The sequence below is a fragment of the Sparus aurata genome, chromosome 4 (genome assembly GCF_900880675.1).
Source record: "Sparus aurata chromosome 4, fSpaAur1.1, whole genome shotgun sequence".
NCBI classification, from domain to species: Eukaryota; Metazoa; Chordata; class Actinopteri; order Spariformes; family Sparidae; genus Sparus; species Sparus aurata.
This window is the reverse complement of record NC_044190.1, coordinates 10,484,328-10,505,649: the sequence shown is the minus strand read 5'-3', so window position 1 is coordinate 10,505,649 and position 21,322 is coordinate 10,484,328. Positions and strand designations below refer to the sequence as shown.

Below are 21,322 nucleotides of genomic sequence, written 5' to 3'. Positions count from 1 at the left end.
ACTACAAGCCTCCAGGAAGTGACTGTGCCCGGATCAAAAAATTGTACATAACCCCTGTAAAACCCCAACAAGACATTTTTATACACTTTTGTTTTTGTATGGATTACTTTAATACAGAGCCCTGCTGGCATATTTATCTGATCATGTATTTCTTTATATCTATTTAATTATACACAAAAATAAATGACATGGAAATACAAGAGGAGCTGTCAAAGAGACAATGATATCATTCTGTTTGAATTAAGGTTAGTTTGACAGAGATGATGTGACGTCTTGTTGGCTGAAGACCTTGTAATGTGTTTATCTTGACAGAAGCTGTGTTCATCCATCTAATGACCAGAGATAACAAACACTGTTTAAAAAGTAGTTTTGTCAGTGGAGTCCTCCCCTCAGAGGTTTATTTAGGCCTAGCAGTGAGGACCCCAACCCATAATCCTCCTGCAGACACACCTGTAGAGGAGAGTATAAAGAGCCTGGACTGAAGTGAGTCCCACATCAAGCTTCACAGAGTCTCTCCACAGCAGCTCTCCTCTGAAGCTCCACAGCCTCCAGACCGACCCTGAAGATGACTCCCTCTGCCAGCCTGCTGCTGCTGCTCCTGCTCGGCCTCTGTCAGGCACATCCTCTCCAGGAGGAAGGAGGCCAAGGAGAAGAAGAAGAAGAAGAAGTCCCAGACACCATGGACATCACCAGCAGGATTCTGACCTCCAACAACGCCACCGATGAGATGCTGCTGGAAGGAGACCTGCTGGCTCCCAAGACCAGAAACGCCATGACGTGCTGGTCCCAGAGCTGCCTGTGGAGGAAAGCTTCCAACGGCTACGTGATGATCCCCTTCACCATGAGCGGTGCGTTCACCAGCTGGGAGAGGCAGAAGATCGACAGAGGAATGAAGGCCTTCCACAGCAGCACCTGCATCCGCTTCGTCCCCCGTCAGAACGAGTACGACTACATCAGCGTGGAGAACAGAGGCGGATGTTTCTCCGCTCTGGGCAGAACTGGAGGCAGACAGGTGCTCTCTCTCAACAAGCAGGGCTGCCTCTACCACGGCATCATCCAGCACGAGATCAACCACGCTCTGGGCTTCCAGCACGAACAGACCAGGAGCGACCGCGACTACTACGTCAGGATCAACTGGCAGAACATCGACCCCAACATGGCCTACAACTTCTACAAGAAGAACACCAACAACCTCAACACCCCCTACGACTACTCCTCCATCATGCACTATGGAAGAACAGCCTTCTCCATCCAGCACGGCAGGGACTCCATCACCCCCATCCCCAACGCCAACGTGCAGATCGGCCAGAGGCAGGGCATGTCCTACTGGGACATCATGAGGATCAACCTGCTCTACGGATGCTGAAAATGATGCTGATGCTTTTTAAAGCAGCTATAACCTGTGACATCACTGCTGAAGATTGTTGCTTCTCTCACCATGTTAGTTCAGATGTTCAGACAACAGAACATGATCTGTAATAAAGCTAATGCAAAATTACTGATTGCTATCTTGTTGTTTTTCCCTATTGTTGTGATAGTTAATATATTCAATATAGTAATATAATAATATAGTAAATATTAAAAGTCTGAGTTTTAATTTCTTCTATAAAACTACACAGTGTCCCTTTAACCTTTCCAAAATCTGTTTAGAGGAAGTAAACAATCTTTCATTATGGTTACTGAAGAATTCTCAAAATAGTTTGGACAAAGAAATTATGATAATTTCTCCACAACATTAAGAGTTAATGTGAGTTTGCAGGAGGAAACACCTCCAGACAAACTGGTTTAAGATTCCTGGAGTAGGATATTTTAGAGACGTTATTTAAAGCATGAGCATGGTTACAGTGACATGATGTCACAAGTTAGAAGGTAGCAACACATGACATTGAGACATAGTTAGCCTATTAAATTTATGTTGATCTTAACTTTACAATCTTATTTTCTCAAACAGTCCTTCCCTGTCTTACACAGTGAACCTCTTTTTCATGGTACAAGGTTTTGATGGATGACATTTAATTGCTCACAGTATGCAAACAGACATTAACATCTTGTGGAAGTCATAACTGGTTCTGATGTTATTGTGATAAATTTTTTCATCGTTTTTTAATTTTATACATTTGCTTAAAGCTTTAGCAGTGGGTAGACAAACATGTAGCCCAGAAATATTCAACTGGTGGCCTGTTGGCCAGATGTGGCCCTTTAACAAGTCATTCCAGCCATTTGATCATTTTGTTTGGAGGCTAATTAGCCCATGAGCTAGTTTTTTCTGTTGAAAGTCAACCTACAGTACCTCTAAGATTAAAACATGGGTGCATTGGTTTTTTTCTCAATTGTGAAAACAAATAAACAATGACAAACAATTTTAAAAAGTGCATGTTTTAACACAATTACATTTAGAGCAGGTGAGACACAGGTAAAGTAAAAGTCCGGCCCATCAGCACAACATTTCTTTCAAATGCAGTCCTTCTAAAAAGTAGTTGAAGAAGCCCGATGTCGCCTGTCTGATTATTTCATACGGGTTGAGGGAAGCAGTTGGATGGACATCTCTTTTTAGCTTAAACTGATCATTAACAACAGCATAAAAACAAACTATCTGTAACAGAAAGAACCCAGAATGGTTCAGTACTTCCATTTACTCTACACAGACAACTGACAAAATTATTTGTAGTTTAAATCATTGTGTATGTCTGTCTAGTTAATGTACAACCAGCACCTGGTAAGCCTAGTTTATACTATGTTGTTTTATCTCATTTATTTTAATTTGTACAAAAAAAAGTTGTACTTTTGTCTGAGTTTATGAGCTGGACTATTGAACACCTGGCAACCTTGCAGCGACTACAAGCCTCCAGGAAGTAACTGTGCCCGAACCAAAAAATAGTACATAACCCCCTGTAAAACCCCAACAAGACATTTTTATACACTTTTGTCTTTGTATGGATCACCTTAAAACAGAGCCTTGCTGGCTGTTCAGTTTGTTTCCAGTCTTTGTGCTAAGCTAAGCTAACTGGCTGCTGGGGTTAGCTTCAGAGTGGTATCAATGTTTTATCTAACTATGCAAGAATATTTCCTTCTTCTTCAACATGCCTACTATTATGGTAAGATGCTCGTCCATTTCACCAACCAGCTTTTATTAAAATTGTTTCAATTAAATATTTTTTCCCTGTCCTGTACAAGAATCAGTATCCCCAGGTTCACAGGCCACCAAGAGAAAAGTGGATCAAGAACTAGCTCCATGGACCGAAGGCACCTGATCAGCTGAGTCCTCCACAGCAGTATTTGAGAACATTGGAGGTGCTGGTAGGCTCATCATGTTACCATGAGACAGAGCCAGGTTAGCTGTTTTCCACTCATTCCAGTCCTTAGGCTAAGCTAGGCTAACCAGCTGCTAGCTATAACTTAATTTTTATCATCTTGGCTAAGAAAGCCAATAAGCAAACCTCACCATATATTACACTACTCAAAGGGTGACTCCAACAATTTTACACTTTAAAGTGTGTTTAGGGGAATACTACTGCGTATGTGGAAACAGTAGTATAATAAAGCCTTTCGTGGCTCCAGAGGAAGCTTCATGTGATCTGATAAATGACCTCCAGTGATGTCACTGAGTGGCATCATGGGTAATGTAGACGGCAGGTTTGAAAGGTAGACCACTGATTTGCACTGCACTCCAATAACAATGTTGTGTTCATTATGGACAGTTTAAAAACAATTGATCGAAATCAATACAGTCCAACCAGAGATATGACCTTTTTCATTCCACACATTCCAATCTAAGTTTGTAGCAAACTTCATCGACCCGGTAACAGATCAGTGGGGAAAAAAGCAAATATTACTGCAAGTATTCAGATGGTGTTTGTATCTGTTCACAACATATTTATCTGTTCATGTATTTGTTTGCATCTATTTAATTATACACAAAAATAAATGGCATGGAACAACAAGAGGAGCTGTCAAAGAGACAATGATATCATTCTGTTTGAATTGAGGTTAGTTTGACAGAGATGATGTGACGTCTTGTCAGCTGAAGACCTTGTAATGTGTTTATCTTGACAGAAGCTGTGTTCATCCATCTAATGACCAGAGATAACAAACACTGTTTAAAAAGTAGGTTTGTCAGTGGAGTCCTCCCCTCAGAGGTTTATTTAGGCCTAGCAGTGAGGACCCCAACCCATAATCCTCCTGCAGACACACCTGTAGAGGAGAGTATAAAGAGCCTGGACTGAAGTGAGTCCCACATCAAGCTTCACAGAGTCTCTCCACAGCAGCTCTCCTCTGAAGCTCCACAGCCTCCAGACCGACCCTGAAGATGACTCCCTCTGCCAGCCTGCTGCTGCTGCTCCTGCTCGGCCTCTGTCAGGCACATCCTCTCCAGGAGGAAGGAGGCCAAGGAGAAGAAGAAGAAGAAGTCCCAGACACCATGGACATCACCAGCAGGATTCTGACCTCCAACAACGCCACCGATGAGATGCTGCTGGAAGGAGACCTGCTGGCTCCCAAGACCAGAAACGCCATGACGTGCTGGTCCCAGAGCTGCCTGTGGAGGAAAGCTTCCAACGGCTACGTGATGATCCCCTTCACCATGAGCGGTGCGTTCACCAGCTGGGAGAGGCAGAAGATCGACAGAGGAATGAAGGCCTTCCACAGCAGCACCTGCATCCGCTTCGTCCCCCGTCAGAACGAGTACGACTACATCAGCGTGGAGAACAGAGGCGGATGTTTCTCCGCTCTGGGCAGAACTGGAGGCAGACAGGTGCTCTCTCTCAACAAGCAGGGCTGCCTCTACCACGGCATCATCCAGCACGAGATCAACCACGCTCTGGGCTTCCAGCACGAACAGACCAGGAGCGACCGCGACTACTACGTCAGGATCAACTGGCAGAACATCGACCCCAACATGGCCTACAACTTCTACAAGAAGAACACCAACAACCTCAACACCCCCTACGACTACTCCTCCATCATGCACTATGGAAGAACAGCCTTCTCCATCCAGCACGGCAGGGACTCCATCACCCCCATCCCCAACGCCAACGTGCAGATCGGCCAGAGGCAGGGCATGTCCTACTGGGACATCATGAGGATCAACCTGCTCTACGGATGCTGATAATGATGCTGATGCTTTTCTAAAGCTGCTACAACCTGTGACATCACTGCTGAAGATTGTTGCTTCTCTCACCATGTTAGTTCAGATGTTCAGACAACAGAACATGATCTGTAATAAAGCTAATGCAAAATGACTGATTGCTATCTTGTTGTTTTTCCCTATTGTTGTGATAGTTAATATATTCAATATAGTAATATAATAATATAGTAAATATTAAAAGTCTGAGTTTTAATTTCTTCTATAAAACTACACAGTGTCCCTTTAACCTTTCCAAAATCTGTTTAGAGGAAGTAAACAATCTTTCATTATGGTTACTGAAGAATTCTCAAAATAGTTTGGACAAAGAAATTATGATAATTTCTCCACAACATTAAGAGTTAATGTGAGTTTGCAGGAGGAAACACCTCCAGACAAACTGGTTTAAGATTCCTGGAGTAGGATATTTTAGAGACGTTATTTAAAGCATGAGCATTGTTACAGTGACATGATCTCACAAGTTAGAAGGTAGCAACACATGACATTGAGACATAGTTAGCCTATTAAACCATTTATGTTCATCTTAACTTTTCAATCTGATTTTCTCAAACAGTCCTTCCCTGTCTTACACAGTGAACCTCTTTTTCATGGTACAAGGTTTTGATGGATGACATTTAATTGCTCACAGTATGCAAACAGACATTAACATCTTGTGGAAGTCATAACTGGTTCTGATGTTATTGTGATAAATTTTTTCATCGTTTTTTAATTTTATACATTTGTATTTATTTGATCTGTTTGCAAGATTCTTCTCTATTGTAATGTCATTTCTATTTGTTATTTTGGAGCTAAACACCAAAGACTCTCACTGATATGATGAATCATGGCTCTCTGTCACACCGCCACGGTTCACTGGGAGAATTATACATCACAGTCATTAATGTGATCAGTAACACCTGTCAGGTGTCAGACAGCTCAAAATGTCTGCAGTGAAAAATTATTAGAAAGTGTTTGTAAGTAGTTCAATAACAATAGTCACGTCTCATTTCACAAGAAGCCGTCAGGTTGGTATATAGAAATGCTATGAAGTCATCACATGGTTCTTCTGCTAAAATTATTAAACTTCAACAAATGTTCTTGTCGTAGTAAATATATTGATATTATCACATGCAGGCCAACATGACCCAAAAGCTAGTATCATATTCACAGGCTCGCTTGTGAGGTTATTAATTATTTTTTTTTAATTGTTATATCCAAAATCTTGCATTTACTTTATCAAACCATTTAACGGCAATATCAAAAAATCGCTGACACGAAATTTTAATGTGGCTTATTGGTGTAGTTGAGCCCGTTGTCACTGTTGGCTCATCATATGTTCCAGCTTGAGTGACCGGTGCTCATTAGAACAAAAGAATACAATGTTTTTTACACAATGTACACAAACAATGTATAACTTCTGCCGAATAAACAAGTAGGCACAAATATTTAAGAATGTGCTGGGTACAGAGTATCACAGAATGTATACAGTTTCAAAACTGAGGTTATTTAAAGGGGGTTTGGCAACTTTCTCCACTTTTTTCAGTCTCCAAAGTAACAGGCTTTTACCGCGATGATGACACTTTTTACAAGGAAAGAAACATCTTATTGTATTGTACTTAATGCAGAATTTACAAGAAGGCACAAAGGGTTTAAAATTTGCCACAACTGTTTCACAGAGTTTGTGAAGTTTCTCCTCATGATGCAACAACTCTTAAAATCACTCGATTTGTAAGGGAGTCTGGCATGTTGCTAGTGATATCACTTCAACCCTGGTTTTATTCTATTATGAGGTGAAAGTTCTTGTTCTTACTAATATAATTCTGTTTAGTCAAAATGTATTCATGTTGTACATGTCGCAAATTAGCAGATTTGACATTGTTCTTCCTTCAGTCGTCAAACTGCTGAGTGTGAAGTAGAATAACATATTAGCAATTATAAGATAACTGTCAATTAACTCAATGTCAATAACTCAAATGACTGAGATACTTAATATTTAAATGTAATGATCTTAATTAAGAGACAAACGCATGTAGAGAAACAGCATTAATCAACATTGATTACAATCATTTGAATTCTAACAATAAAATAAAGCAGACATATTTCTAAAAGTCATGTTGAGACAACTTAAGTGCTTTAAAAAAATCTATAGATCTGGGTTTTGATTTCATCACCAGTATTATAAAATCACAACCTGATCTTTTTTATTTTTTTACATATATGTAAAAAATATACTTCATTAACAGACAATGTGCACACTTTTGTCAAATTGTTCTCACTTCCTCATTCTTCCTGCATCATTAAGTCATGTTGCATATGTTACACATGCAACATGTGTTACAGAAAGTACACAAAAGAGGTCTAACGTAAAAAAACAAGACAAGTTGCAGTTAAAGGAAGATTTATTAAATGTACAACAACCGAAGAAATGGAAAATCACAAAAAAACAAACAAACTGATGGGCCAGAGAAAATAAACAAAAGCAGGGCAGCCACCAACCCACCAGGGCTGTCAGAGCCGGGGACTAACTCTGTACCCTAACACAGAGAAACAAACTAAACCAACTGAAACAAAAGGCATGAAAACAGGACAACTGCACCCATCAGATGAACATGAAACAAGACATAATACCTCAGTCGGACTCCAGGCTGCTCTGTTACATGGTGGAAGGAAGAGAGACAGAGATGGTTAAGAGATGGTAGGCACATCTCCAGAATACTCTGCAACAGGTTAAATGATCAAAGACAGGGAAGTGTTCGGTAGAACTGGCACAGAATTACACTGTTACTACATGTACTGTTGAGCTGTCGAGCATCGAATACTTCAAAGTAAGGCATCACGTCTCCTGAATCTCCTTCCTCACCTGGGTTGATCAGATCAGAAGAGAAATTCTTCACTCAGCCAAACAAACAGCAGAAACTGCACTATGACAAGGTCTTATATGTAAACTGTAACTGCTCAGTCTAAACTACAATGCCTGGCCCAACTGGAAACTTCAGGCTAATCTCACGGCCCACTGAGAAGTCCAAACACCACTGCTGTCTATCTGGTTCAACCTGTCTCCACCTAAATCATCAAAAGTAGTTGCTGCTGACAGACTCATCAGGGTCGCGCCGATAAGATCAAACATGTGTGATGGTCACAAGTTATAATCTGTACCGAGCCAGACCTCAACAACCAATGAGAGAGGCATCCTGAGCAGCTGACGGTGTGACTAAGCAACAACAAACATTCTAACCCTGTAGTGTTAGCTGTCTGCTTGGTTTCTTTTTCTTTCTGCAATGTGTTACTCCAGGAAGTTGTCTCTCATCTTTTTACATCTGCTTTCACATGAGATCACCTGAGAAAGATCAGATAAGTCTGTAGAATCATGAAGCCATAGATCTGGATCCACATCCCCAGCTGCTGCACAGAGTGACGTTTGCTGTTCATTAAAAATGTATTGATATTGAATATGTCATTTGTCCAGATTTCAGCTAAATTGACTCTGCACTTCCTTCATCCCTCAACATCTACCCGCTGAGTATGAAGTAGATGATGCTATGCCAACATATAGCCTGGCCTGCATCCAGACAGAAGTCCTCTATAGTTAGATGAATGTAAACAACAAACATATTGTTACGTTGCATGTTAGCGCTGGGAAATTCTGGCTGCTCCTTCTTTGCCATTTTTGTGCAACTAGCTTGCTTAAAGCTTTAGCAGTGGGTAGACAAACATGTAGCCCAGAAATATTCAACTGGTGCCCTGTTGGTCAGATGTGGCCCTTTAACAAGTCATTCCAGCCATTTGATCATTTTGTTTGGAGGCTAATTAGCCCATGAGCTAGTTTTTTCTGTTGAAAGTCAACCTACAGTACCTCTAAGATTAAAACATGGGTGCATTGGTTTTTTTCTCTCAATTGTGAAAACAAATAAACAATGACAAACAATTTTAAAAAGTGCATGTTTTAACACAATCAAATTTAGAGCAGGTGAGACACAGGTAAAGTAAAAGTCCGGCCCATCAGCACAACATTTCTTTCAAATGCAGTCCTTCTAAAAAGTAGTTGAAGAAGCCCGATGTCACCTGTCTGATTATTTCATACGGGTTGAAGGAAGCAGTTGGATGGGCATCTCTTTTTAGCTTAAACTGATCATTAACAACAGCGTAAAAACAAACTATCTCTAACAGAAAGAACCCAGAATGGTTCAGTACTTCCATTTACTCTACACAGACAACTGACAGCAAACCAACAAATCTGGTATTAGAAGTCCCAAAATCAAACTATCTTACATTACTGTCTCCAGCATCAACTCAGCTGTACGTCATTAGAGGAAGAAAACGACACTCAATAAAACAATCAATCACAGCAATAGAACATGGAACAGTTACACTTTTTCAATCATTCCTTTTTTATATAACTTCACTGTTAATCTTCAACTGTCTTTTAGTGACTGTGTGTGTTTCAGGTCATTCAGGTCTCTGGATTCAGCTGCTCAGTCAGCTCGGCGCTGTTCTCAGGAGCTGCAGGTCAGAAACAAACATCCTGTATTGAATTTTTATAAACAATAAATACAGAAGCATGTTGAAAAGGTTCATCTGCACAATAATGTGAACATAAAGTGAGTCACATCATAGAACCAAAGTAAGTCTTACTTACAAGATGGAGAGCTAATGGCTGAAATCAAAACAAGACAAATCATTTCAGTTATAGTTATAAATGTCAATTATCTTTAATCACTTTATTCCTCTCCTCTACTCACTCAAACTGAGTTTCTGTTTATACTCAGTCTATTTAGTGCTGACTGTAGCACTTTCTCTGATGCTTGTTTTAATTTTGCAACCTGAACGGAAAAAAGAATCTACTGAAAGACTGAAATCAAAGTACTGAAATCTTTCCTTTTTCTCTCTCACCTTTCTTCCTTTTGTAAATGTTGAATCCAGCAGCACTGATGAGAATGAGAGCAAGAACAACCACTGCAGCAGTGATGGGGAAGGTCCAGGAAACTGGCTTCACTGTTGAATAAAATAATGAATTATTATTACTGTTTTGTCTTTTTCCAACATGAATTCCCATGCACTCCTCTTCAGCTCCCTCTGATCTCACTCTTACCCCAGTTGGTTCTGATCCGATCTTCCTCCAGCTTGGTGATGATGTCCTCCTTCACACCAGAGAGCTGAAACACACAGTCGTACCTCGTCCAGTCTTCAGGTGTGACTGATGAAAGGTTCAGGTCAACGCTCATCTGGAAGGTTCCATCGTGGTTGGAGAGGATCTCTCCGTGGTCCACCTCCTCATGAAGCTCCTCTCCATCTTTCCTCCAGGCGAGTGAGGCTCTGTGAGGGTAGAAACCTGTAGCGAGGCAGCTGACTGGAGAGGAGGGAGTCTTCTGGAGGAGAGACACTGAGGGAAGCTCTGGAGAGAGTCCAATGAAACTATTTCTATTTTCAAACATTGAGACAGCAAACTTACTGAACTCAAGAAGTGTACATTGGCTATCTCAGTCTGAGCATCGATGGAAAAACAATTCAGAACAGCCAAAATGTCAGTGTCTAATGACAGACTGTATGAACATGATTGTGTCCATTAAACAGCATCAGGTCAGGTGATTCTACCTGTTCTCAGCAGAAAGCTCCTCCCATAGGCCACATACTTCTTCAGCCTCTCAGGGAAAATCACTGTCAGGTAATACTTGCTCTCTTTCACTCTATATTTCTCAGCATCCCATTTCAGTTTGGTGATGACAGCCTGTGGTTTTGGAGTGATCCATGTCTCTGTATTCAGGTCGATTGATATGAAGTCTTCTCCATCATAACCAAAGTGATTAAAACCAACAACCTCTCCGGTCTCATCATCCCACTCACAGCCATCCATCTTCTGTAAAATGTGGACACCTGAAACAGAGACAGAGACAGAAACACCTCACCGCATCACTTTAAGGTTCAGGATGCCAACAATGAACAGTGATGCAGCGTCCCTAGTTTGAGTCCAAACTATTATAGTGACTAACACAGAAACAGTTTTCTCTAGTTCTGTACTATAATAGTTATATTCTGTGTGTTAAAAAATGTCAAGTCGAGCATCAGTTACGTGAGGCTTTGACTGGTGAAGAGATTCACCTACCTGTGTGCAGGGAACGAGTTTAGTAAGGGGGACATATATGCTGGGTGTGTCCTGTATGTGTCTCTGTGTGAGGCCAAGCTGCCACATGTTAGTTTGATTGAACTTATTCTGCCAATTAGTTCCTGATTTGTTGTTGTTGTATCCTTTAATTTATGCGTACATGCATCCAGATGAAGTATTGTTTATATATTTAAAATTATGTTTATGCAGCCAGTATTTATAATGCATACCTGCCTCCACCACACCGTATTATTCTGAGTTGTTTGATTCCTTCTTGCTCTCCTGTGAGAAGCTTAACCCTTAAAAGTTCTTGGAGCCTCATGTTTAAATGCACACCAATTAGATGTTCTGTGGTCCAGTCATACCCTGAAGCAGTACCAGTCAATAAAGTATTCAGTTTTTTTTCACACTGTGCATGATGAAAACTTTCTGTCAGCCCAGGGGGGCTGATAAAATCAATTCCAAATATTTCTGATACAAATCTTACAAAATTATTTTTTATTATTACAAAGAATATTTCATGAAGTAAAAGTGAAATATAACGCAGCACATACTGTACCTCCACTTTGGTTGAAGCGCTGCATCAAACTACTGATTGTGGCTTTGATATAACTTGGGTCCCCCTCAGAACAATCCCAACGGTATTGGTCCAAGTGGTGAGGATCATCTGTCAATAACTTTTTCATCCACTCGTTTTTTGGATCAACTATCAATTTTTGGTTGTCGCAGTAGCCCAACAAATTGTCATCAACCACTGCAGCTGCAAAAAACTCTGGGAAGTCTGAGAGTCCAGAGGATGTGGTGTAGAAATACTTCAGGGAGTGTTTCACTGCAGGACAGAAGAGGTTTATACATTCAGTATAAATACACAGATCATCACCACATTCATCATAAACATTATGTCCTGGCAACACTTGTCCTGCCATCTACAGCATGTATCTTCTCATCTAACGTATCTTGTACCTATTCTATCATTACAGGGTACAGTACGGCCCACCAACTACTGAGAAGCATTTTGGTGTTTGGACTTTACACTTTGTGGCTGCAGTATATTTATATTATACTGTTACTATAAGGGATGTCCCGATCAGGTTTGTTTTTTTTACCCCGATCCGATCCGAGACCTTTAATATTGAGCATCTGCAGATACCGAGTCCTGATCTGATACTTAGCCCGAACTAATATTTTCCTGGATAATACAGCTGCATTAAGAAACAAAGTACCTGCATTCCTTAACAAGTTTTTATTTTATTTTGTTAAGACAAAGTATATACTTTCATACGGCTCTTTCTTATTCTGCATATGCTATTACAACATTGGCCTCCACCTTCCTTGTGTTAGCAGGTGAGTGTGTGACGCTGCACTGTGACAGCAGACCCTCGTTACAGCAGCTGAAGTGTGAGAGACGCAGCCCACGCTTGGTACCCCCATATCATCCACTGCTTTTTACATATTCCCTATGTTGTCATGTAAAATGACGTGGACGCGTTGCTCGTCTATTTCAAACTCGTTCAGCACCTCATCGATTGTCTGTTGTACATGCTCTGCTGTATGAGACCCACCAAACTAGTGCGCAGAACACCTGCACGTTGTAACTCGAAAGTGGAGTCAATATAATGTAATACGAGATGGTAGGACAAACCGGGGATTAAACAACTCTAGATGGCAAAGAAACCCCTGATTCTCTCCCACGGAGATGAGCTGGTTATCCACAGCGATTAATTGAATTACCCTCTCTGTAATATTTCTGGCCATGTCGCTGTCTCGAGGATTTCCGATAACTTGATAGGATTGGGACATCCATAGTTACTGTAATGAGACGGTGTCATTTTCGATTGTAGACATTGTTATTTCATGATGAAAAGCCTAAAAATGTTGTGGCATTATTTTAAGTTTTGAAGGCTGCTGAATTGCCCTGTCCCCTGTGTTTACCTCATACTTACAACACACAGTCTCCAGTAACACAGCAGCACAGTAATACAGGCTTTAGGACTACAATATGTTCTTACAATAGACTTGGATCTGTGCTTGTTGCAAAGTTAAACACAAATCAAAGTTATTACAGGACTATAAAGGCACATCCTAATTCATTTTCATATCATCTGAACCCTGAACCGGGCAGGCTCGTTGATCTGAAATATAAAGATAGCTTCCCTCCATCTTCAGGTCTCTAGTTTAATGGTGAACTCGTCTGTGTTTCAGAAACTGCCTTCAGTAAGTAATACAAGGAAAGTTATCTTACCTGAAAATGCAGAGTGGCTGGAGAGAAGCAAGAGAATGAAGATCTTCATGTTCTGATGAGAAGTAAGTTTCATCCACTAAGCTGCATGACAGGAGACGACCCAATGACTTGCAGCAAAAGACAGTAATGCACATTAATTGCCTTCTGTTCCTTATCTGCACCTCTGTTCCTAAACAGACAAAATAACTGAGTTTACACTAAGAAATGTATGCTACGGTCTCTGAGGCGGTCTGCTGCGTTACAAATGGTGGCCAGAAAGTTAGACTTATATTAAACTTATATTAATGGTCAAAACAGCACAAAACAGCTGGGTAACGTAGTAGAGTTTACAACATAAAAGGTTAAATTTCCAAAGAAAACAATAAAATAGCGCAGCAGCACTTCTCCACATAACTTACCTCCAGCAATGCACGGCGGCACCGAGGATCAGTCGGAGTTACGGAAGTTTAGAAGATACACAACAGGTGACGTGTGGCAAAGTAATTCCCGTATGGGAAACATCAATAACAATGACGGTAAATTAGAATAAGTCATACAAATTCACACATACTCAACTATCATTAAATTATAAATAACGATGACAAATACAAGTTGGAAAGTGGAGTTGCGTCTCCTTCCTCTTATCTTTAGCTCCCCCCAGCGGGGATGAAAGGTTTAGACAGGGGTAAAAGCTCCTCAAAAAGTTTGCCTGCGGTCTTTGTTCCTTGCTAAACTCAAGATAAATACAAGTTACAGACAGACAGACAGACAGACAGATAGATAGATAGATAGATAGATAGATAGATAGATAGATAGATAGATAGATAGATAGATAGATAGATAGATAGATAGATAGATAGATAGATAGATAGATAGATAGATAGATAGGAAACATAATTTTATGACAATTCAACCTCATGAAAGACAACACATTTAATGTACACATGTCTGAACTTTGTCTTTATTACTCCAGCCTTCAGTTGTAGCAGGAGATCAGCTGAATTAACTGAGTGAGTGCAGAGTGGAAATTGGCTGGTAGAAAAGCTTTTCTTTAAAATGTAAAAGAGAAAATGATTTGTCTTACTTGTTTTAATTACCTGACATTGTGTTACCTGTATGCATTCAAGATCTGCCTCACTCCACAGTGAACAGTCCCATGTTTCACTGTATGCTGACAGGGTTTCATACCATCAAACAGCCAAACAGTGAAACAGAGAAGCATCAGTGCCGGTTTGGACCGGCCCGGCTTTGTCTTTGACAGGTACAGGATCAAAACACAATGTGTATCTGTTTCAGTGGCTGAGGAGGACTTGAACATGGACCAGTGTCAAACTGTAAAAACAGGCTTTTACTCTTTGACAGCTTTAACGAATGAAGACCAGACAAACTTTACATTGGATGTATCGACTTATTTTCTAACACAGATGGACTTCACTTTGATTAACTCATTCAAACATATTTTAACACAGTTCTTGTCTTATAGTATCATACACTTACAACGACTCACTGACTTTGTTTGAACTGCTTCATTTTTCTGAAACCTTGACTCAACATTGAATATCATTACTGACAGCGCATTCTTGCTGCTTGTTCCAACATTCATTCGTACGCCAGTTTATATATTTGTATTTATTTGATCTATTTGCAAGATTCGTCTCCATCGTAATGTCATTTCTATCTGTTATTTTGGAGCTAAACACCAAAGACTCTCACTGATATGATGAATCGCGGCTCTCTGTCACACCGCCACGGTTCACTGGGAGAATTATACATCACAGTCATTAATGTGATCAGTAACACCTGTCAGGTGTTTGTAAGTAGGTCAATGATAACAGTCACGTGTCTCATTTCACAGGAAGCCATCAGGTTGGTATATAGAAATGCTATGAAGTCATCACATGGTTCTTCTGCTAAAATTATTAAACTTCATGCTGTATTTCCATTCTCCAAAAATGTTTCTTGTCGTAGTAAATATATAGATGTTATCACATGCGGGCCAACATAACCACTGAAACCTGTGGGACAACTGTAGGCAAAACAGGTAGATGCCACTGTGATATGATGCAAAGTTTAAATGACGTATCAGTCAGTCAAGAACAGTTTGAAACGTTTTATTAACCTACAAGCTTCATGAGAAGTAACTTTCATTTACTGCAGTCTCGTCAAAATCAGTTATTCCGTTTAGAAAACCTAACATTCTTATCTTATTAAATAGATTTAACCTTCCTTGATCAAAATTCCTTTCCATGATGTTTAGATGTCACCAACTCATTTTATTGTTTTAGTTTGAAAATGTATCAAAGTTGAGCCCACACACAAAAGTGTGATTGGGACACTGTAAACACTTCCCTGCTCATTTAGCAGCACCGATCATAGCTTGTGGTAAATTTCAAATTGATTTCATGACATTGTACAATTGATGACAACTGTCTCAAACACCAAGACATTTACAACAAAAAAATAACTATTTCAACATTTATTTTTAGTTAAATTTCTCCTTTTTTCTGCCTTTACTAATCAAACCAGAACGGTCTCCTTCAGACTGATGTAAATAGTGGAAACAGTTAGTTTGAAACACTGAAATTTTAAACTTGGCTGAACTGCAGGAAACTCCCAGGTCACCTTATTTTTCTTGCTGTGATCATATTTGAGATGGACTTTCCCACCACATGTCTTGACCTTGATTATTCGTTACATTGTCACTCAAAACTTTTAAGAAATCACAAATCCAGGCCATTTGAACGGTGGCTTTCACATTTATTACACAGTAATACCGCTTTATTTTAGCATCACTTTTTTTTAGACATACAACTTGATGATGGTGGACAAACTCAACAGACACACTTTGAACTCAAGAACTCAGGTATCTAATCTATTTGCTCATCAAGTGTCCAATATTAGTCCGGCCCATAGCAGGGCGTACTGATTGCCACGGCACAAGTGTTCCCGCTCCATTTACCCTCAGTTATCCAGCAGACGTTGCTAAATTCTTCTCTAAACCCCGAAGTTCTGCTCTCCCAGTGAAGCGACAGCAGGTCTGGCCTGTATGCAGTGCAGCAGGTAGCATGTTGTCAGAGTTCTTTAGGAGGTAATGGACACCATGTTGTTAGGACTCAGGATCTCAATCCAGTAACCATCGGGGTCCTGAATGAAGGCCAAGCCTTTCATTTTACCTGAAGGAAGAAAAAAAGAGAAGTGAGGGAGGAGAAGGAATTGTTAAAACTGTAATAATTCTAAACATTTCCATTTTGAGTGTTGTGTATAAGTCAACTGAGAAAAGTAATTTTAGACAAAATGTTCTACAAAGTCTGTTGAGTTTGATCTTTTTAACCCTTCTCTGACCCTCAATATTCACATCTTACCATCATCGGGCTTCTTGACAAACGTGACTCCCTGCTCTTCAAACAGTTTGCAGGCTTCGTAGACGTCAGGAACTGCAATTCCAATATGTCCTGTCAGATGTCAGGAGGACAAACACAGACCTTTGACTATAAATCCACACTACGGTGGTTACACATAACCACAGTTTGCTCTTGTGACCTGATACAAACAAACACATAAATGCACATATCTTCAGATCGTAGATCAGAAGTATTCAGTATATACTCGCAAAACGTGGTGCATGACAGCTAAAGGTCCAGCATCTTGGATTTAGCAGCATCTAGCTCTGAAGTTGCAGATTGCAACCAACTGGACAACTGAACAACATGAATAACATGAAGGGCCCTCTCAGAAACATGTGTTTGGTTTGTCCATTTTGGACTCCCTCTGTAGATATAAAATGCTCATTCGCAGGTAATGATAATGAATATCATATTCCATTTCTGCCAAAAGATTCTCTATAAATCCTACACACTGGTCCTTTAAAAGTTAAACTGCAGTATCTATGAGGAGGGAATAAATGTTAGAGGAACTGGTTCATGTTAAACCAAGTCATGTTTAATTGGTGTGTTGCTGTATTTCAGCTCAGTGCCATCACACACTGTATGCCCTCAAACAAGACAATCGTTTCTTTTGAAACAACAAAATATTCAACTTGCAAATCTCTATTCTAAAATTACAGATACGATCGATCCAATAAAATGTTGGTATCAGGTTCTGATTCTGACTTAAATGAGTCATCAGATATCAGAACTGATGTCAGAGGATCCACATCCCGCTCCAGATGTCTTAGTCTGATCTTATTACATCTCCCTGCTGCTAACACCAGCGGAGCTTGAAGGCGAGGATGCTAACCCTATTCAGGGCTTGACACTAAGCAAAATAATGTTTATTAGAAACATGGTAACATTAAAACTTGGACTTAAATGTCATAGTCCTTTAGCGACCTACAATGTTCACAGGTTACCATCACATGGCTCCACGCCTAGCTGGCAGGCATCAGGACTGAAACAAAGTGGGTTGGTGCACCTTTCTTGTAAAACAAGAAAGCTAGCTTACCAAAGCCACGTGGGTCTGAGTTTCCATTGTGGTAAGACTGGCTCTCATCAGACTCTGAGCCCCAGTTACTGTCAGACAGGAGGGACGAGAGGGAATGCAGATGGAAAGAGGAATAAATCAACAACACTGTTTAGAGAGATCAGATCATATTTTCCCATTATAGATTGTAGATTCTCCAGTTACCAACTGTAGAATTGTTGAGACCAGAAATATTTTAGATTACGATGGTGGAAGAAGGAAAAGTAAGTGAAGTCATTTTCTGTCTAAAGTGACCAGACTAACTCAAGGACACAGATTCTTACTGTGTCAGCTCGATGGTGGCTCTTCTGGAAAAGGTCCAGGCCGTCTTTTCCTTCACATCAGTAGGAATCTCCTTCTTGTCCTCATAGCCCAAGAAGAAGAGAGAGAAACGCATGGAGGGGAAGTCAAACTTTTGCAGGAGCCTGGAAGATTTTGCACAGTGGGGAGAAAACTTCACTTGAGTCAACAAATCCAGCTGATGTGTGGGAAACGGTCTCAACAACAAACACAGCCAAAAACAACTAAAAATGCCAAAGACTCACTGTGTCACTATTTAGAAATGGACGTAGAAATAATCAACAATTAAGAGTTGAATGAAATCATGCCCACTTTCATACTCACGTCATGCCGAGGATTCTGGTGTAGAAATCCAAGGATTTAACAGGATCTTTAACCCGCAGCATAGTCTGCTGCATCATGAAATCCTGCAACACAGAAACCCAATAACAAAGCTTTATATAAACACACACATACACACCAAGTGGTCAGCAGCACTAGGAAGCAATCACAAAAACTACATATCCAAGAGAAGAAACAACAATTCTAGTGGCTCAAAGTAGGAATCAGGATGTGTGGCACCACAGTAAGTTAACATTTGGTTCACTTGTAGGTGAGCCACAGTCACCAGATCCCCACTTGAGATGTAATGTGAAAATATATGACGTTGAGCCTTGCAGAATAAAGTAGCGTATTATTCTTGTGTTAGATGGCCCACAGATGTCTTCACAACACATCTGTTTGCAGGACATAATAACTATATTTTTCTCTGCTGGCTGTACCAACAGAAGAAAATATGTGGCAAATATGTATCCTGGCACTCACGCGTGAAAAGTGATTTCAGCCTAACTGCACCTGTGTGTGACTAGGAGCAGGTAACTCAATGATCACCACATCTGTGTGAGATACACATCAGTCAGTGCTATTAGACAAAAACACATCAGCATGTTTAAATGAGTTAGATTTACGTTCAACGTGCCACACCAGCACAAAAGCCTGATAATGTCCTAAATGGATTACTGCTACAACTACGGCCAATTTCACAAGGCATTTGTGAGCACTATGAACACACAGAGAGCAAATGGTAGTGCAGTAAAAGTATTCAGAGCCTGTATTTAAGCAAAACATACTAATACCATTGAAAATTCTCCACTACACGATGAAGTCCTGCATTCAAGACCAACTAAACATACTTAAAAGTTTGAAAAGAAAGAGTACTTTTCTGTGTCAATCCACATCAGTGTTACCTGATTTATACGATTTGATGTGCTGTCGTTGTGTTAAGTGTTTCTTGTAAGGTGTCCTTATTATTACTGCATTATTGTATATGTTACATTTTACTTATTTGGAGCTCATTTAAAGTATTTTTGATACTGCTAGTAGTTTTATCTTCATTGTGTATTCTTTAAGATCATCATGTTTGTACCTTTGCTGTCCTGTGAGAACATTACGTCTGTAGTCAATGCATTTCCCAGCTAATCCAAGTGGTTATAAACACTGTATTTATCTTTAAAAAATTAACAAATTTGGACATGCATGGACGGATAGGGTATGACAAACTGTTATCTGAAATGTAAGAATTACGCTGTCACACAAATGCCATTGACATAAGAGTGCAGTATTTGCATCTGAGATGTGGAGGAGCAGAAGTGTCATTTATAAATGCAGTTTGCATGTTGCAGATCTGGTGGAACAGTCCCCTGATATTCTGTAGAACCACTACAGAACTACTGCTGTGTGTGTGTGTGTGTGTGTGTGTGTGTGTGTGTGTGTGTCTGTCTGCGTGTTTCACAATTGGCACTTATCTCTGTGGCTACTGCTGGTTCCCCTTTCCTGTGCCCTTCCTCCAAACATGCCAGGTTTTAACTGTGCAATAATTTGAGCCCGACTAATACTGGATTAAAGGGGCCAAACACATGTTTTGCAACAATCCTTCATAACCACGATATGTTTATCAAACATTGGATAACAAGGCAGAATATTGCGCGGTTTAACAATAAACTTTAGTGTCCATCAGAACATTGAAACCATCAATTTTACTTGGAATTTAATTATTTAAAAGACCCCACACATCTTTTTTGCTGCATTACTTATGTAAAAACAAAATGTTTTCATATTGGACAATATAGTGAATATATAGGATTGTCAGACTCTAATAAAATATATCGCACATCCACAGACATTCACTCTGATGCAGCATAACCCATTTTTGCCATCTGGTAAGTACATCCATGACTTCTGGCAGAGCCTCAAAAGTTAAAGAGGCCTTCAGTCATTATCTGTGAGAATGTGGAAAACTTTGTGTAGGCAAACAGCAGAAACCCTGCTGCAAGACAGGTTGGACAGATGTCTATATCCACTATTATAAAACAATGTATTACTCAGCACATGCATGTATATATTTACACACACAGCAGTCTTACAGTAGGAATGTTGTGTAGGTCTATGCTTGTGTTAGCCAGCTGGACATGTTAGCTCCAGCAGCTTGTGCATGCACCACTGCTCACATCAGCCTCTTCCAGTCTCGCCGCAGAGTATATCCAGGTGTGACCGCGCCTACATACCTGACGCTAACTTACCTACACTTCTCACGTTATTTCCTCTACGTAGGCGTTCACTGCACCAAGTTTGGACTGAGTTTATTTCCACACCAGAAAGTTGGACTGAGAGTTGGCTAGCTAACAGCAACTGCTAATAATAAAAACCACCATACACTTGATATTTGAGATAATTATGTTACCACACTCGCCACAAGCGAGTGTGGTAACATAATTATCTCAAATATCAAGTGTATGGTGGTTAAACATAAACGAATCACTTATTTGTCTGGATAATGGACGCACAGCTTGTGGACCTGCCTGCGGGACGGTGGCCTGTTAGGATTAACAATGTATGCTAACAGTTTAGTTCAAGTTCAGCAGCCACATTATTCGCCTTACCTTTGTCGTCGGGCATCCATCTTTACAAGCTGCCGCGACTGCCTCGTCTGACAGACCCTTATCGCTCATTGTTGCTCACAGACGTTGTAAAGCGGGAGCGTGACTCGGCCGGGTGGACTGACAGGGAGTGGGACCGAACTGAGGGAGTCTTACATGGAGACACTTCCGGTGCTGGTCTTTTCAAAATAAAGGCGCATCGAGAACAA

At 40.3% G+C, this 21,322-nt stretch overlaps 3 protein-coding genes across 3 annotated transcripts; 1 reads left to right on the top strand and 2 right to left on the bottom strand.

The window, feature by feature from the left end:
* The first annotated feature begins 399 nt into the window (after nucleotides 1-399).
* Nucleotides 400-5,182, top strand: LOC115580380 (meprin A subunit alpha-like). Its single transcript, XM_030414666.1, has 2 exons — nucleotides 400-1,361; nucleotides 4,287-5,182. Exons 1-2 carry the CDS (start codon nucleotides 566-568, stop codon nucleotides 5,102-5,104), a joined length of 1,614 nt encoding a protein of 537 aa, XP_030270526.1. The 5' UTR covers nucleotides 400-565; the 3' UTR covers nucleotides 5,105-5,182.
* Nucleotides 5,183-9,561: 4,379 nt separating this feature from the next.
* Nucleotides 9,562-13,525, bottom strand: LOC115579802 (major histocompatibility complex class I-related gene protein-like). The gene is made up of 7 exons (XM_030413482.1): nucleotides 13,462-13,525; nucleotides 11,779-12,048; nucleotides 10,712-10,990; nucleotides 10,209-10,511; nucleotides 10,010-10,111; nucleotides 9,756-9,773; nucleotides 9,562-9,619 (listed from the first exon to the last, which is right to left on the bottom strand). Exons 1-7 carry the CDS (start codon nucleotides 13,508-13,510, stop codon nucleotides 9,570-9,572), a joined length of 1,071 nt encoding a protein of 356 aa, XP_030269342.1. The 5' UTR covers nucleotides 13,511-13,525; the 3' UTR covers nucleotides 9,562-9,569.
* A 2,651-nt stretch (nucleotides 13,526-16,176) lies between these two features.
* LOC115580794 (lactoylglutathione lyase-like) lies at nucleotides 16,177-21,292 on the bottom strand. Its single transcript, XM_030415447.1, has 6 exons — nucleotides 21,117-21,292; nucleotides 18,523-18,605; nucleotides 18,183-18,323; nucleotides 17,881-17,948; nucleotides 16,803-16,892; nucleotides 16,177-16,613 (listed from the first exon to the last, which is right to left on the bottom strand). The coding sequence occupies exons 1-6, from the start codon at nucleotides 21,183-21,185 to the stop codon at nucleotides 16,522-16,524; spliced, it is 543 nt and encodes a 180-aa protein (XP_030271307.1). The 5' UTR covers nucleotides 21,186-21,292; the 3' UTR covers nucleotides 16,177-16,521.
* Nucleotides 21,293-21,322: the final 30 nt, after the last annotated feature.

Excerpts from the sequence above, each read along its gene's own strand:
- LOC115580794 (XM_030415447.1), bottom strand. The coding sequence starts at position 21,185 with ATGAGCGATAAGGGTCTGTCAGACGAGGCAGTCGCGGCAGCTTGTAAA. Across the intron at positions 18,606-21,116 it reads ATGGATGCCCGACGACAAAG|GATTTCATGATGCAGCAGAC; the intron begins GTAAGGCGAATA and ends TCTGTGTTGCAG. Across the intron at positions 16,614-16,802 it reads TGTCAAGAAGCCCGATGATG|GTAAAATGAAAGGCTTGGCC; the intron begins GTAAGATGTGAA and ends TTCTTCCTTCAG.
- LOC115579802 (XM_030413482.1), bottom strand. The coding sequence starts at position 13,510 with ATGAAGATCTTCATTCTCTTGCTTCTCTCCAGCCACTCTGCATTTTCA. Across the intron at positions 10,512-10,711 it reads GAGCTTTCTGCTGAGAACAG|AGCTTCCCTCAGTGTCTCTC; the intron begins GTAGAATCACCT and ends GACTCTCTCCAG. Across the intron at positions 10,112-10,208 it reads TCGGATCAGAACCAACTGGG|TGAAGCCAGTTTCCTGGACC; the intron begins GTAAGAGTGAGA and ends TTTATTCAACAG.
- LOC115580380 (XM_030414666.1), top strand. The coding sequence starts at position 566 with ATGACTCCCTCTGCCAGCCTGCTGCTGCTGCTCCTGCTCGGCCTCTGT. Across the intron at positions 1,362-4,286 it reads GATCAACCTGCTCTACGGAT|CCTCCAGACCGACCCTGAAG; the intron begins GCTGAAAATGAT and ends GAAGCTCCACAG.